At 44.6% G+C, this 17,727-nt stretch overlaps 1 protein-coding gene across 9 annotated transcripts in view; it reads right to left on the reverse strand.

Annotated features, from left to right (window-relative positions):
- Positions 1-14,979, reverse strand: part of MIA3 (MIA SH3 domain ER export factor 3) — a 46,631-nt gene extending 31,652 nt beyond the window's left edge. For all 9 annotated transcript variants that reach the window (XM_070501587.1, XM_070501586.1, XM_070501584.1 and 6 more), the window contains exons 1-5: positions 14,314-14,979; positions 11,255-11,388; positions 7,793-7,879; positions 2,558-5,381; positions 350-520 (exon numbers count right to left, since the gene is read on the reverse strand). In XM_070501587.1, the coding sequence (XP_070357688.1) occupies positions 350-520; positions 2,558-5,381; positions 7,793-7,879; positions 11,255-11,388; positions 14,314-14,446 (3,349 nt within the window). In that variant the 5' untranslated portion in view covers positions 14,447-14,979. The remainder of the gene's footprint in view (positions 1-349; positions 521-2,557; positions 5,382-7,792; positions 7,880-11,254; positions 11,389-14,313) is intronic.
- Positions 14,980-17,727: the final 2,748 nt, after the last annotated feature.

Genomic DNA, 17,727 nt, shown 5'->3' on the forward strand with positions numbered 1-17,727 from the left:
TTCTGGTCTCCACCCCCAGAGCTTCTGATGCTTGTGGGCTGGTTGAAAACTACTGTTTGGGAGCATAACGCTTTGTAAGAAGAACATTTTAGATTCAAATTATCTGCACAGGCTAATGACAGCCAATCACTGGCGTGTAGCTTAGTTACAGTCTCTGGCCTGTTTCTATTATTGATCTCCACCCGTCTTCACTTCTGCTTTTCTCTGTGAGTTCTGGGATTTCTTATTTTTTTAAACCCATTCATACCTGTATTATTCCCCCTCTATTTCCTGCCTTTAACAAGGAATCTCCTAGCAGCTCTCCTTTACAATAAGCCTCTACTTTGTAGAGAAAATCAGCAAGCTTTACCTGGGTGTATGTCTTTCTCAGTATTCGGCTTCTGTGACATTTCTGAGGTACCCACGTCACTAGTCGTGGGTTGATCCAATTGATCCAAGCAGCTGGGCTCTTCAGGAATCTCTGTTTTAAGATCTTCTGTGTCCTCTTGTGAGAAATCATCTTCACGTGGTGGGGGGATGTCTACGGGGAAGAAGAAGGCATTGGGCTGGCAAAGCTTGATGACGCTCCCCATTCAGCTCCTCCCACTGAGCAGCACCCCCTCATCGTACAAGTCCAGGACCCCCTACTACTGCCCTCGGGTGCTGGCAGCCCGGGCAGCACAACTTGGCAGGGAAATCAGGGTTTCCATTGCTTTTGTCTCACTTCACAGACGGCTAATCTACAGAATAAAATTTACAAAGAAACCCTTATTCCAATGTATTCCATAAAGAAAGATATTTACAGTAAGGACTCCAATAACCTAACTTCCCTTGGCAAATCAACATACACGCACAAGGATAAACGTGCAAGAGAGAATTCCAGTCAAGAGCAGGAATAGGAAGCATCTATTTTACACAGTAATGCCATGAACTCTTTCCTACACAGGCGTGCTGGTCTCACAGAGCTAGGACAGAGAAGGGCATGACATATAAAGGCCGCTTGCTGAAGTGCCTGTCAAATATTTTCAAACCACCTCGAGGAGTCAGAAAGAATCAACCCATTTCCGTCCCTAAGAGGCTCAGGGCATAGCCCAAGGGCACCCACAGCAAAGATGAATTTCTCTGAAACCTCACAGTTTTGCCCTGAAAATTCATTTGAGTTTTGCGCTCCAATCCAAAATGTACTTGCTTTGATTAAAGCAAAAAAGTTTTCCTTCCCAAAATGCTCAGGAAAAATGGCCACTGTGGGAAGAAACATTTAATCTGGGGTTGTATGTCCCCCTGGTACTTGACCATCTATGGTGAGTCCAAGTACCTCAGTCTGAAAAGCATGAGGACAGAGAAAAGAGCATGGAAGTAGGAACCAGCTCGCCTTAGGACACTGGCTTGGGGTCAATTCCTTCCTATTGACTGAATGGCTTGTGTGTCAAGTGCTGTGTGGGCAGGCTCTGCCTCTGTGCTGGATCCTTGGTTAATCTGCAAGAACCCTCACGCCCAGCAGAATTTCACTGACCCAACAGACTACCCACAAGAGCCAGGAAAGAACATGACCTCCACAAAAGAGGACAGCTGGCGGGAATGAAACTCTTGAAAGGCTTTGATTTAAAAGTTGTGCCCGTCAACCCTTGGACAGACAGCAGTTATTTTATGATTTAAGAAATGGCCTTCCGGGGCCAGCCCCATGGCCGAGTGGTTAAGTTCGCACCCTCCGCTTCAACAGCCCAGGGTTTCGCTGGTTCGGATCCTGGGCGCGGACGGACGTGGCACCGCTCATCAGGCCACACTGAGGCAGAGTCCCACACGCCACAACTAGAAGGACCCACAACTAAAATATACAGCTGTGTACTGGGGCGATTTGGGGAGAAAAAGCAAAGGAAAAAAAAAAAGATTGTCAACAGCTGTTAGCTTAGGTGCCAATCTTTAAAAAAAAAAAAGAAACAGCATTCGCAAAAGCCCTTTGATAATTTTACATGAAACTTGAACTTTAAGAGGTCTATTTTACACATCATTTTGTTTGTATCTTTCTTTGTCTTTTTATAAAGTTTCCTTTTTTTAAAATAATTTTTATTCTTTTTTTTTTTAAAGATTGGCCCTGAGCTAACATCTGTTGCCAATCTTCTTTTTTCTTCTTCTTCTCCACAAAGCCCCCCAGCACACAGTTATATAGTCTAGCTGTAGGTCCCTCTGGTTGTGGCATGTGGGACGCCGCCTCAGCATGGCTTGATGAGTGCTGCCATGTCTGCGCCTGGGACCCAAACCAGTGAAACCCTGGGCCACCAAAGCGAAGAGCTCGAACTTAACCACTCAGCCACTGGGCCAGGCCCTAAAGCTTCCTTTTGAAAAGGCCACCAGTTTCAACTGTCGTACAGGGAAACCAGGATAGAAATCCTTATCTGTGCTCTAGCCTTAAAGAAAGAAGGCAGGAAGGGACCTGTGGGTGTCACTGTGCTGTCTCTTGCCTTTGGGCACACTGTAAACTGTGGACAGAGCCTTACAAAAAGGTGTGAGGGACTTCAGCTAAGCCTCCCCGACCTGCTTCTCAAGCCCAACTCTACAAAGCCATAGACAGGCATTCTACCTTCCATCAGTCTATCCCAGTCTTCCGCTGGATGCCGTGCTGCTGCCGGGGGTACAGTCTCCTCTGCTATGGAGTGTGTGTACCTGACAAAATAGATTAGGTCTTGAACGTCATCTAGCACCGCGGCCTCTTCAAATATGTTACTTTCCTTCACTCCCAGTTCTCCATTTTTGATCACACGAGTATCGAGCATTTTCTCTGCTATGCTCAGAATTTCGGACTCCGATGCACGGAAAACCTTATCTAGGACTTTTTCCACATTATAAGGCAGGCTCTCCTGCTGGGCTGCCTTCAGCTTTAGTGACATTTCTTGGAAGAGGGCTTCCAGCTCATGGATGTCAAAGTACTTCTGGAACCGCTGCAAAGACTGTGGTTCTTTAAAGAAGCTGCTTATTATAGGCGCGTCCTTCATCTTGTCACTATGCTTGGGCTTTGCGGTCCAGTGGGGAGGCCAGTGGAACACGTCATCTTCGCGTTGCCCAGAAGCAGACCCCTGGCGTTCTGTGCCCATGAATTTCTCTAAGTCCTCACGGTCCTCTTTTGAGACTTCTTCTCCCCCAGGCTTCTCAGTGAGCCCTGAGGTGTTCAGGTGTTCCTCAGGGTTGTCCTCTTTAAAATAATCAGGATCTTTATCCTCAAACACTTCACTTAACTCTGGAGTCTCATTTTTTTTCTTGTCAGGAAAGTCACCGCCTTCAGATGGCCGCTGTGCTTTCTCATCTACCAGAGGGCCGCCTTCTTTTTCCACCACCATATGACCAGGTTTCCTGTCTATTTCGCCCACAGTTTCATTTTTTCTTTCAATTTTTAAAAGGCTACCAGTTTCTTCTTTGTTTTCTTCGGTTTCTGGATCAGCATCCATGGCACCTAAAACAGCTCTTTCGGGGCCTTGCGCATTAACATCAAACTGCCTGTCCTGAATCACAGGGCTTTCTTCTTTAGACTCTCCTGCACTTAAGGCATTTTCATCCTCCAGTAGTTCTTCAGGAGTGTAATCGTCATCTTCTGCTTCCCATTCTTCATCATGGAAATCCGGTACTTCCGCGCTATCATTTTGGTCTGTTGTTTCCACTTCCTGCATGCCCGGCGTTGGCTTGCGGTGAACAAAGTCTTCATCTGAGGGGTCCTGTTTGACCTCTTCCTCAGAGCGCCTTATCTTTTCATTTGCTTCCTTATTAACTACAGCAGCCACATCTCTTCCCTGTTGCTGGGAAAGATTTCTTCCCAGAACGGGACTCCCTTCTTCCAGTTCTCTTGGCAAACCAATTTCGTCTGGAGAGGAGAATCGAGGCTGGTTTTGAGTTTTAAGAAGTGTTTCCTCTTTCAGTTTCTCATGTGGATGCTCCACTGAAAGCGAGGGTGGTTTTGGTCCACTTGCTGGAACATCTCCACCCTCCACACTGTCTTTGGATGCATTATGCTGGTTATCCCCCGCGAGGGGTGCACTATGCCTGGATTCCTGTTCAATCTTCCCTTCTTTCATTGGATTCCCTGCAGCTGTATGTACCGAGCCACTCTCTGAGCCACCTTCCAAAATCTGCTCTCCAGGCTTTTCTTCCTGGAGTGTTCCTTCTGAGATATCTACAGTTGCTCCTTTCGGGTCATCTTCTTTGTGGTCAAAGGCTGATTTTAATGTTTCTTTACCCTTTTCAGCAGCTGGCAATGAATTGAGGTCACTGCTTTGAGGAGCCCTGTGCACGGTCACGCCTTCCGGCTTGGCATCCTCTAGTCCCGTCTCATCCTGTACCAGGCCCCTCCCGGAATCCTCCACCTTCCTCTTTTCTTTAATGTGGAATTCTAGGTCCATTTCCGGGTCTTTGTCATTATTTGTTTTAGAGACCTCTACAATCAAGGGACCATCTTCTGCCTTTTCAGGGTCAATATAATCTGCTGCTGACCGTGGTGTGACCTGTTTGCTCTCTGGGACTAATGCATCATCACTTTCCTTTTCTTCCTTGGAATCAGAACTCTCTAAATCCACACCTCTTTGTTCTTCACCTTTTGTGGCAAGAAAGAGGCTGAAATCCTCCAAGGATGTTAGTATATTCTTATCATCGTTTTTCATGCCAGGGGGCTGAGCTACCATAACCTTACGCTCTTCATGTGAATTCTCTTCTTTGTCTGTTGAGTATTTCTCAGCTCCAGATTTCACTGGAGTTTTCGTATCCTCTCCACCTGAAAAGGTTAGCAGTGGTATCTCATCAAAGTTTTCTTTATCCTCCTCTTCTTCCTTCCCAACTGTGTAATGCTCGGCATCCAATTCCTCATCAAAATCATCATCTAATGAAGTAACGAGTCTGGTCGTCTCGTCATCAGATACCAATGCATCAGCAGTTGAACCGAATTTGGTTTTCAAGTCCAGAGTCATTTCTTTTTTCAAAAGTTTATAAGCATCCATCTTCTCCTGTTCATCGGACACCTGAGAACTATTGCTCGTTTTGTTGTTTTCACTTTCTGGCACTTTTAATTTATCTTGCAGCATTTCTTCAAAAGGTTCAAATGAAGATCGCTCTCCCTGGGAGGGATCTGTTGGACTGTTTATATGGGGGTAGCTCTTCTGAGCCTCAGGTGTTCCCCTGAGTTCCTCAGTGTTTTCTGAGAAGATACCTTCATTGTCCTCTGAGCTGGATTCTACTGGTTCAGTGTCAGGGTTCTTTTCCTCAGACACCCCAGGAAGTCTGTTCACATGCTGGGAAGTTTCCTCTATAGCTTTTTCAGAATCTTCGGGTGCAGAATTGTAAAATTCCAAAAATCCTAAAAGTTCTTCTATATTATAATTATCAAAATCATCTCTTCCCCCATCAAAACAAACAAAATCTGTCTCCTGTAAGGGAACATGAGTGTGTGACTAACCAAGTGTCACAAGGCAAACTCTTAGCCACGCTAATGACAGAGATCATCTCAAATTCTTCATTGGTTCTAGAGGAGCTTTTGTGCTCACCTTGGGTAATGACTGCTCTTGAGCTGTCGGGACAAGGAGGCTGGAACCCACTTCTCCTTGGCTTCCTGCTTCCATGAAGAAGGACTCCTACCTGACTAACACCCCTGGCTTCCCTTCATTCTCTCTTCCCCAGGGAGGACCGATTTATGTGGCTAACGAATTTGCTCTGCACCATCCTCTTTCCTGCCTATGACTGGCTGGAAGGAACATCTCTCCTCCATGTTGTTGGTTTTATAAGGGCAGTCCCCTTGGGGAGGCCACCAGTTGGCTAGCTCTGCCTGTGTCTGGGTAAGTCTGTCTTACTCTGGACTGCAATGTTCAAAAGCCCATTATTTCTGCACACTTGAGTCATGTCCTCCAAAAACCTTTACCAATAAATAATGGTGACATTTTGGTCTCCATCTGCCTAACTCCTGGGTCTCTTAATTTGTTCTGAGCCTAAGTTGGGTATCATTTATTGGGACCCCCAACTCACAACATCTATGCCTCATGTCCTGGGAGTTCATCTCATAATAATTTGTCCAGGTGAAGCTGGAAGACCATCAGCCTCTCTATCATCCTGCCCTCTACTCTATACTTCTCTGCTTATTCACCTAGAAAAGGCAGAATCACCTTGCTGTCAGGCTGTAAGTCTACAGAGATTTTTGGGTCATATTTTCCTTGGATGGGGAAAGATAAATCAGCTTAAGAAGCACCTTATTGAAATACAGGTGCAGGAGAAGTAAAAATTTAAAGGGACAATGAATGGTGTCAGGGGGGCTCCCCACTTAATTATTACAAGTATAACTTGAAAATAAGATTCAGTAAGGGATATACTCTACTCTAAATCATGGTTCTGGGTGTCATCAAGATGTGCTTTCAGGACTATCCCTAAATCTATATTCTTCCTGTCCTCCACTATTAAATTGACATAAAAGGAGTCCATAAACAAAGGGGAGAAAAACCAACAAAGAAAATGTTCTTCTCCTAACTAAACTTGCACAATACTCTGGGGAGACCTGACCAGTGCAGCCAGGAAAACCCTATTTTCATCACACGCATTTCTAAGCTATTTTCTTGAATTGAGGGAAGCCTGCAGTGGGATGTGCAACGAGAAGGCAGAATCCCAAAAAAGTGAGGTCTCTGTGACCAATGAATGAACTGCCATGTCACTTGTATATCCTGGGCGGTCTCTTCACCAGGAGTGAGGCCAAGCAGGCAGTAGGGATGATTTTATGACCCTTGAGCTTATCAAAACATTTGAAAAACAGCAATGGCTCTCAGATTTCATCGATGCCCCAGGCCAGCAGCTCACGTGCTCTGCAGCAACTCCAAAGAGCCGCTCAAAGATTTCTGATGAAGGTGGGCATCAATTACTATACATATTAAAACTCCAGAAAATGATCGGCTGGAATGAGGATCCCAGAACACAAAACCCTTGTCATCACAAAGCTACTTTAAGTCTGTGGATGAATGCTTTATAGAATGTGCACTTGGTAGCTTGCAGATTGGGGACCTGGCCCCACCTGAAACTCTCAGGTTCCCTTTTCCAAATCTATAACATAACTATAATACCTCAAATAACTAAAGAGTCAATAATAAGAGAACTCTTGTAAATCTGCACTTCTGCCCAAGTATATAATTAAGGTTTGATTAATTTAACCTGATTTCTATATACTTAAAATGTCTAGTAGCTTTTCAATGAGTACTTTTCAAATTGAGACACTTTCTCCTTTAGCTTGTAGAAAGAATTACTTACCTCAAACTTAATAAATACAAAGATATTTAATTCTTCATTTTTTCTCATATAAAGCAGCAAAGAAAAACACTGTACAGTCATGCATTAACTGGGATATTCTGAGAAACGTGTTGGTGGCAATTTCATGGTTGTGTGAATATCACAGAGTGTACTTACTTACACAAACCTAGATGGACAGCCTGCTACACACCAAGGCTATATGGTACTAACCTTACAGGACCACCATCGTACATGTGGTCCATCGTTGACCAAGACATTGTTATGCTGCGTGTGACTTAAGAAGAGTACACGGCCTTGTGTAAGCACACCTGCTCCGATGTATTAGACAACCACCAGATTATGACATACAGTCTCCTGTAAATTCTCTTCAAACTTCTCTTCTTTTTCTATTTTTAAAGGTAATCTGATTCTAAATTAAAATCTGATAAATATTAACTTGGTTTCTTTCCTGATCAAAACACACTCAAAGACTTTCAAAAATAGTTAATTGAATATAACTGATGAATTTATAAGCCAATTTATAACTGAGAACCAAAAACAACAATCCACAACTTACATCTGTTGGAACTTGTATCTCCTCTTTAGTATATTCATAGACTACCTTTATTAAATCTTTTGGAAAATATCCAAAAATTCGTCCAACCTATATGAAAGAATGAGCAAAAAGAAATAAATATAAATATAATATAATATAAATATAATATTAAAAAATCAGTGAAAATTCTATACAAGAAATATAAATGAGAGACTTCTTAATAATGAGAGGAAATACACAGAAAGACAGATAGGTAGATATAACCAGGAGAGAGAGTTGCTATTATGTTTACACAGATTATTATTCCAATAAAGCTTAAGTACACAATACTATAAAGCCAACTTTTCTAAAACCACGGAAGTTTTCTTTCAACATTCAGTGTAATTCTAACAGAGGAAGATTTTTGAAGTAGACAACAGATCTGCATAGGAGACGATTATTGTACACTATATGGTTGAAACTATGCAAATCAAAGCTGGTTAAAAACACAATTCCAAATAACCTCTCGTAAGCACTTACCTGCACATTTCACAGCATTGCTCATAAACTAGCACTTACAAGTCTTTCTTAAAACAATAAAAAGCAGCCATGAAAATTAATAAGTGAAAAGAATACAAAATTCCTGAAATGTATGACCACTACAACAAAAGGTAAATGTTTACTGATGTTATGGGCTATACCAGCTTTTTCAAAAACTAGATTTTCTGGGGCCAGCCCTGTGGCATAGTGGTTGAATTCAGTGCGGTCAGCATCAGTGGCCCAGGTTTGCAGTTTCAGATCCTGGGCATGGACTAACACCATTTGTCAGCCATGCTGTGGCAACAACCCACATACTAAATAGAGGAAGACCGGCACAGACATTAGCTCAGGGTGAATCTTCCTCAGCAAAAAACAAAAACAAGACTAGATTTTTAAGGATTTGGGGAGAAAATAAAATTCATAGTAATCTACACACCAAGCTTTAGTTTCTTGCAAAATAAGACTCTATAGAAGATAACCCCATTTATCTACAGTACTAACAGCTAAGGTATTTTAAGTGTGTTCTCTTGAGAAACACACACTGCCTTTTACTAGCTACAGTCTGAAAGGGAGCAGGTAGATCTCTTCCCAATCATGAAAGGAGACTGATATGCGGATCAAATGCACAAAAAGAAAGGAAAAAGGCTATCTGATCACTAACTCCTAAAATATCCTCATTACAAGTGCTCTTGTTGTATCCAGGAACTATCTGAAAGCCAGCATAAACAGCAGAATACTGTCCTGAGGATGAGATAAGATAGGGCAATTAAAACCCGCCACACTGGCAGTTAAAGTCTGAAACTCTAAGAAACCAAAGAAGACTGCAGGATATAAACTAAGAAACAGCAGCAAGAATCATTCTGAAAGCAAAGGAGATAGTTTTTACTTTCCTAAAGTATAAGGTTCATGAAATGAGAGAGGAGAAAAAATAAACTTTTTTCCTTCTCAGGAAAATTTTATGGAGAGAATCTGGAAAAGGGAAAGAAGTCAGAGATATGTAGAGAGAGGAAATACACTGATCTTTGTGTAATCTTAGTTAATTGAGACCATAGGTCATACAAAACTCCATATTTTTTATACCGGGTAGTGTCCATTTCTTATGATCTGACAAAAACACGTTGCAGAATCATGGGCCTTCACGCCTGGAAGTCATCTTTCTATTTAATTTTGCTTCCATATATCATCCCTGCCAAAGAACTTGGAGAAAAAAAAAGGAGAATATTGTTTCCAGAGGACAAATTCTGCATAAGCTACTATCAGGACAAATGTAAACAAGTGCCAGTGCCCTGAAGGGAAATGATCAGAAGGAAGATGGGTGGGACACGGGCCTTTCCACTCCAGTGCTCTTGGCTTTATAGCAGCTAAGACAGCACAGAAATGAACTGTAAGGAAAGCAGTAAGAGAATGCCACAAGAGCAGGGCGTGCAAAGTGCCACCGAAACGATTATCAGACAGCAACAATCCCTTCTGGCTGGGAGCTGAGGAAAGTGCTTCCCTAAGAAGGCAGGAGGCAAGTGGGGACTCAGAAAGACTGGCAGGCTTTCTAGAGGTGAACATGGTCATGAGCCCAAGGGCGGAGGAAGGAAACTGCAGGTCGAGTTCACGTCTCCAAATGCTCCAACTTCACCATTAGAGGAAAAATGCAGCCTAGGTACATGGAAAAGACTCCCCAAGAGGAAAGATTAGCAAGAAATCTCATGTGGTGGACCTGAAGGCAACAGAATAGATTCTTCTTCGTAGAGAGTGATTCAAATGGGATTCTGCCTAAAAACAAGGGTTGTACCTGACCCTCCAGCCTTTCAAGATTCCTGCCTAGGAATCTCGAATGCCAACAAAATCAATCTATTTCTCCCTATGGAGGCTTCTCAAGCCTTTTCTTTTCTTTTTTTTTTTTTTAAAGATTGGCACCTGAGCTAACAACTGTTGCCAATCTTTTTTTTTTTGCATTGCTTTTTCTCCCCAAACCCCTCCAGTACATAGCTGTGTATTTTAGTTGTGGGTCCTTCTAGTTGTGGCATGTGGGATGCCATCTTAACATGGCCCGAAGAGTGGTACCATGTCCACGCCCAGGATCCAAACCAGCAAAACCCTGTGCCGCCAAAGCAGAGCGCGCAAACTTAACCACTCGGCCACAGGGCCGGCTCCTCAAGCCTTATTTTCTGTCGTCTGTTTGGTGTTTTACGGAGAGTGAAAGTTTTCTCAGTTGGGACTGGATATTACTCTAAGTTTGGAGAACCCTAAGGACATCAAGGACCCACTACTTTCAGTAAACAAACAGTCCACACACGACACTTTATAAAAAGGAAAGGGCAATGACTCAGAGCTTCTCCACCAGGTCACTCCTAGGGGATCTCCTCAGTAAAAACATCAAAGCATGATGCCTTCACTGATTTCCATGTCAGACATCAGGAAGAATGCCACTCAGGGAACCTCTTCGAGCAAGTGCCTCAAAAGCAGGGAAAGGATGACACAGAAGTTGCAAAGAAATGCATGATTAGGTAACTGTTCTCAGAGCTGCCAGGTTTTCACAAATATTAATAATTTAGAAAAAAAATACAAGTAAAATCACCTTTAACCATGAATGCCTGGAACACTATTTTGCACACAGTTTCTAGGATTAAGTCTAATGCCCACGAATCTTTCTTTTTGAAGGAATGAAGTTAAGGGTTTCCAGGTTTCACCATTTCACCCTTTACTACGCGTGGAGCATCCGTGGCTGATGAGGCCTAGAGGGTGATGCTGAGGAGTCAGCAGCACTTCAGTTCTGTTCAGGAAACCTCTGCTGAGCGCTTAGTCCGTGCCAAGCCTGACACCTGCTGGGGACACAGGGCCATCATCTTTTTCCACAGCCTGGCAGAGCGGACAGGTTCACTCCATCAAAGATTCCAAGAAAACAGTTATTTAAAGCTACAGTGTTAAGCTGATAAAATGTAAGAAAAGAAAGGACGTCGACTTTTTACTTACACTTCCTGCCCAAACTTCAGGCGATCCCCCTGCCAGTTTATAGTAGACATATACAGGGTCTCCTTTTTTAAAATTCACAAAACGACAATCCGGGCCTGCAAAATCTTGCAGAGCCTCACCTCGGACCATTAACACTGTTTGTGAAGAGAGAGAAAAAAATAACCAGATATCAGGATGCAACTTTCACAGTCCATATTGATTTTATCAGGAAGTCTAAGAATCCACTGTAAACAATAATCAAGCTTCTCCAGTTTCCACTCTCGGGAATCAATTACTTCCAATTCATATGCTCAAAGCATCTAAAATCTTCAAAGCTTTATCATTATAAATCATGACATCCCCAGCCAAGTAGACAGTGGAGAGGGAAATCTTCCCTGTTTTTCTCTACGTTTAATGCTGAGAAACAAAAAGCAATGTGTCCACCCTCACACACGGCTGGTCTCAAGTGAAACTCTTGGTTCCCTCCCTAGCCTTCTAGTCTTCAATCTTTGCTGTTTCATAATCATAAAAAGCTTCATATTGCAATTCGGAAAATTCAAGTTAGGTTGCTGACTAGCTGGGCTACATGTAGAGAGAACTGGGAACTGTGGAGAGCACCCAGGAACCCCGAAGGGGTCAATTAACTTGAACTAACCACTAAAAAGCACTATCTTTAAGTGGCTGTAACTGCTACCACAGCGACAGTAAACACTGTCAATTTCATTTGCAGTAAACAGTGTCAATTTCATTTGGGGCCAAGTTTTTCTCTCCATACAGGATCTGGATAAATTAACCGGGAAACAAATTCACACCCTAATATGGATCCTAACACATTACAAAGTTAACATTTTCTGAAAGTAAATAATGTTGACTGCACTCAACATTAAGAAGGTTTCAAAACAAAGGAAAATTACCCTTATTTATTCCTATAAACAAAATCAAGAGTGGACATCACATGTGGTAGGAACAAGCAAAACTATGAGTATTGTTCAGTAGTTACCTTCAGTCTTAAAACGCAAGACTTAAATCACACTTGATCTAGAAACTGGTAGAAGTAGTATTTTTCTTTTTCTTGGCCAAATAACACAGTTACTGATGTAAGATGAAATGGATAATAAACGCAATTAAGTAACAGAGAAAAAGAAGGATGAAATGGAAATACTTCTTCTGAAAGCCAATTAGCAATAAATACATTAAAACATATCTTTAAATAAGTACTTGAGGGACAACCATACAGATTTGAAGGGGGGTATTTGGATTTTGAAGCTAAAAATCTGATTACCATTTTAATACATGTCAGCAGCCTAATTCAGATAGAATTGGGTGACAGGCCAGGTTGAAGGTGATGGACAGTGTAAGCTGAGGGATTCTACCAGAAGTGGCAATAGCAGTGTTTCTCTTTTTTCCCCTTAGAAGAGATCATTGAGGATTTATAATAATAAATCAGATGACATCAAAATGGACACCGTGGAACAGCTATCTGAAAAGCACACAAGGACACCTCACACGCACCCACCTCACTAAACACTTCATGCAACACAACACAGACCCAGATCCTGCCCCGGCTGCCCTTTGTTGTGTTTGGTTACGCCCGTTTGGACAGATGCCATTTCTCAAGTTATATGACAACGAAAAGCCATCCCAACACCATGTCTCCGCACTGAGAAAGGAACAGCAATGTGATTCTCCAGGTAACTGGTTTTGAGGAACCCAGGTAGGCTGGTGCTTGAAAGCAAACGTTTCATCATAGCCAGCCTGCCTGCTAACAACCTGGGTTTGCTACGAGATAACTGAAGGAAAAACTGGAAGTTGGTCCGCTTTTGTAGCGTTCATTTACATCAGCCCTAGGGTTACCTCTAGGAATGGCTTCACGCAGAGCAGACTGCCTCCCTTCTTTTCTTTAATGGTGTAGCGGTGATACGAACTCTTCAAATGATGACATTTGTTTTTAAATAACACCAATTTGAATGTAAATAGCTGAACCGTACGGTTATGGCCTTTTCAGAAGGAGCACTTTTCTATATGTACTAATCACAACTTATCAACACCCGCTTCCGAAGCAGTTATCAGTAAGTTACAAGGTTATCCGAGACAGGCCGGGAGTCCGTAAAAATGATCCTGGTCCAGCAAACACACAGTCAGAGACTCCAACAACACAAGAAACTAAGGCTAAAGCTAGTGGGTTTTATAGAACCCTTGGAGTCTTTATTACTACTACTTTAATAATCCTTTTCACCAGAGTCTGAGATCTCTGCCCTCCTCACCGCCCACGGCCCACCCCCTCACCCCCAATCCCCGATTGGGGAACAATTCCGCTTCCTGCGCAAAGACAAGGAGGCTGCGGGTCCCAGGTGGCCCATGCAGATCCTCGGCCTCTTTCCAGAACGAAAGATTTCGGCCTTCCCGGTGCCCTCCCTGCCTGGCTGTCTGCAAGACTTCCAAGCACAGAAATGACAGGATGGAGGCAGAGCCGGGGCGGAGACCTTGGAATACACTGCATGCCTGGACTCCGGGCTCGTCCCAAAGCTAAACTCCAATCCCGGTTCGAAAGGCGGTACGAGTCCCAAAGCCGAGTGAAGCAGAAGGGCGAAGGGGCAGCGCCAGCGGGCCCTTCACGAGCCCCACCAGCAACCTGCGGCCGGGAATACGCCCACCGAGCCCTTAGCGCATCTGCCCCCGGACTGCAGCCACGGGGCTCCCCGCAGCGGGGGCAGGAGAGCGCTCGGATGCAGCGTGGGGAGCCCAGGGCGCGTGGCGCGCACCCGTCTCCCCTCGGGTCGGGGCGGGTCGGGGAAGCGGACGCTGTGAGCTGCCCCTGGGGAGACCGGGGGCCACCTCCGACGCCCCACCTCCCCAATCAGCAAAGGAAAAATCAAACGCGGGCAACAAGTGGGACTGCAGCCCCCACGCCAGGGCCGGCTGGCCCGGGCGCCGGCAGAGCCGGAGGGGACAGACGCAGGGCCGCGGGGCTCGCCCACCCCGGCGCTCAGCCCGCCTGGCCTGCGACCCCCCCAGCCGGCATCGGGGCTGCCGAGCGCCCGCCCCCGCGCCCCCCGGCGCCGCCGCCCTCCGCCACTCACTGCTGCATTCGTCGTCGGCGCAGAGTTTATGCTCCGAGAAGCGCCGGCCCGTGTCCAGGTCCGTCAGGCCCAGCCCCGGCCAGGGCGGCCCGAGCAGGAGCAGGCAGAAGAGCAGCCTGGCCGCCGCAGCCATGTTGTCGTCACCTCGGGGGAGCCGGCGACGCCGAGGAGGCGGCCGGCCGGGCGGCGGGCGGAGCGCAAGGGGCGGGCGGAGCGCAAGGGGCGGGGCGACACCAGGACGGTTTGAGAAGTTCCCGACTGACACGTCAGCACCAGCTCTCCGGGGGATGGAGGAGGTCCTGGCGGAAGCGGACCAGAGGTCCGACCTCCTTCCCGGCGCCTCCTCCTCTGATCGCTGCCGTGGCAACCGGGACCTTATATAGCCCTCCTCGTCCAATCAGCTGCCTTTGCCCCGTCTCTTCACATTTGACGCTCCGCGCGACTTTTGTCCTCCGTCACCAGTCTCTGTGACCTCGGATCCTCCGCGCGCCATCCCAACGAGTGGTCCTTTCTGGCACCCTCTCGCAACTTCTGATTTCTGGTCCTTCCCAAACCAGCCCACCTCCACAGCCCTATTCTTACTACCTCCTTCTCTGAACTACCGAATCCCACCCACGATTTGCCACTGTTAGTCTGTGGTTCCAGGCTCCCTCTCTTTCAGACTCCCAGGGGTTCCTTGGGGTCCCATCCCATGATCCCCGTTGATTAGTAAGGGGTGTGACTGGGTTGGTGATGTAAATTAGAGCTGGTGGCTGGCTTGGTCTATTTTGGACTCCTGGAGGATGGAGGTGGCAGTGGGTCCCCGTAGGGAGATCTTCAGATTCTTGGGTCTTTATCCACAGGGAAGAAGTAATTTAATTCAACACAAATATGTTGAGCTTCTTCTGTTTTATGCTAGCGTTTCATGCCAGACACTGGGCAAAGCACGAGGGTGGTGTGGGGAAAGACGTAGGTCAAAAGACAAGCTCTCTGGTCCTTGTCTGAAGAAGCCCACAATTTAGTGGAAACCAATTGACAAGAAAAACAACTCAAGAATCAATGTCAGAATAGAGAAAAACTAATTAATTGCAGTCAACATTTATTGAGTGTTTTCTTTAGGCCCTGGTGGGTGTTATTATTCTAAGGTCTTTATATGTGTTGATTCCTCGCATCATCACAACAATTGTACCTCACAGTAGTAGATTCTGTTAACCACCTTCATTTTCGGGATGAGTCAATTGAGGCATTCACACATCTAGTGAGTGAGTGAGCTAAGATTCAAACCCAGGTAGTACCCGCCCTTTTCATCACAACTCTGCAGAGCCTTTATCAAGCAACATTATGATTTTTGGACTTTCTTTCTGACTAGGGGAAGCAAAATCTTGCTTAAATCACAATATAAGTGAATTATCTATATGTGCAAAAAAGAAAAAGGCCACAAGCCCACAGTCACTCCAGGGAAGAGTGGCTACAATGTCCTGGCCGGGGTTGGAGGGCTTTGTCCGTGACCAGGGTCTTCTCACTGCCGTCTCTGCTAAGGTTATTCATCAACCTCCAACACCAGTCAGGCCCACCAGTTGGTTTCCCAAACTCACTGGATTCTTTAAAAGCAAGAGGAAAGATTGTGGCCCGTCCATACGATCCACAATGTTGAATAAAGGAAAAGATGGGATGTTCACAAAGATGCTCACAGTTGTTTGTCTATAGGGGCCATGAGATGTGCCATTGGTCCTGTGTAGTTCCCACACTATCAGGAGAAAATGTGTGACAGATAAGCTCACCAAGGGTTCAAGTGTAGTGCCCTTAGGAATTCTTCATTTCTTTTTTGCTATGTGCTTGTTTGCTTTAGAATGTTAGATGTGTCTAATAGGCATCTTCAACTTAAATGTTAAAAACCAAACTCTTTATTTTCTCTCTCAAACTCTGTTCCTTTCAGTCTTCTTTATCTCAGTAAATGGCACTTTAATTCTCATCTTGCAGGTACTCAAGTCAAAAACTTACAAACCATTCTTGGCACCTCTTTCACCCACACTCTAAGTCCAATCCCTCAGACAACATCGTGCACTCTTTGTTTTAATAGCTTTCTTGAGGTGTAATTGACATGCAATAAACTGCACACATTTAAAATGTACACTTTGATAAGTCTTGACATACGTATACACCCATGAGACCATCACTACAATCAAGATAATTAACATATGCATCACCCTACAAGAGTCCTCATGCTCCTTTGTCATCCCTCCCTCCCCGCTCTTGCCTGTCTCCTAACAACCTTCTGTTGCTATAGAGTGATTTGTAATTTCTAGAGTTTGGTATAAATGGAATCACATGGTATGTTATCTTTTTGGTCTGACATCTTTCACTCAGCATAAGCATTTGAAATACATCCAGAATCTGAGCACTTCTCACCATCGCCTATGCTGACACTGCTGGCCATGAGGGCTGAACCACCGTGATCTCTCACCTGGAAGACCTGCAACAGCCTGCTCACTGTTTGCCCTACTTCCACCCTTGCGTTCCAACAGTCTGTCGTCTCAGGAGCAGCCAGAGTGATTGTCTCCTGATAGAAATTGGGTCACGTCGCCCCTCTGCTCAAAACCTTCCTATGACTCACCACTTCTAAGTAAAATGCAATGACCTTATTAAGGACTGCACTGTCTTATTTGATCTGACCCCCCTCATCCCTTTTAGCCCCATTTCCTAACACCGTCCCCTTGCTTTGCTGTTCCACTCAAACTCACTAAGCCCACACCAGCATCAGAGCATTTGCACTTGCAATTTTCCCTGAACCTGGAACAGGTCCCCCAAACAGTCCACCTGGCTAACTAGTTCCCTCATCTCATCAAGTGTCTGTAACAACTCCATATCTTATTAGAGAGGCCTTCCCTGATATCACCCTACATAGAAGAGAGCTCCCTCCATGAACATCCCGCCCATCATCCTGCTGTATTTTTCTTTAGAGCACTTACCACCTGCCTGACATTTGTTTATCTATTTGATGGCCCCTCACCCTAAATATAAGCTCCATGGGAGCAAGGAATTTGTCCATTTTGTTCACTGCTCTAACATAAGTGCCTAGGAAAATGTCTGGAATGTATGAGGTACTCAAAAAATGATTTGTTGGGTGAACATATGATTCCTCATATATTATAAATATATTACACTATTAACCTACACAGAGTCTCCATATATAAATAGTACCGAGAGGGAATATGCCATGAGACCAAGGCATTTTGTGTCTTCCCTTCAGCAACATCCTCAATATGGGGAACAGACCTGGAATATATTTATTGGAATATATTCATTGTTGATTGAGAGCATATTTGTTGGGAAGGGAGCAAATGAAATTGCACTGTGCTTTTTTCCTATATACTACCAGAATATTAAAGCAGATAAAAATAATTTTAATTTTTCTTATTTCTATTTAGAGTAGAA

This window comes from Equus asinus, chromosome 30 (assembly GCF_041296235.1).
Source record: "Equus asinus isolate D_3611 breed Donkey chromosome 30, EquAss-T2T_v2, whole genome shotgun sequence".
Lineage (NCBI taxonomy): Eukaryota > Metazoa > Chordata > Mammalia > Perissodactyla > Equidae > Equus > Equus asinus.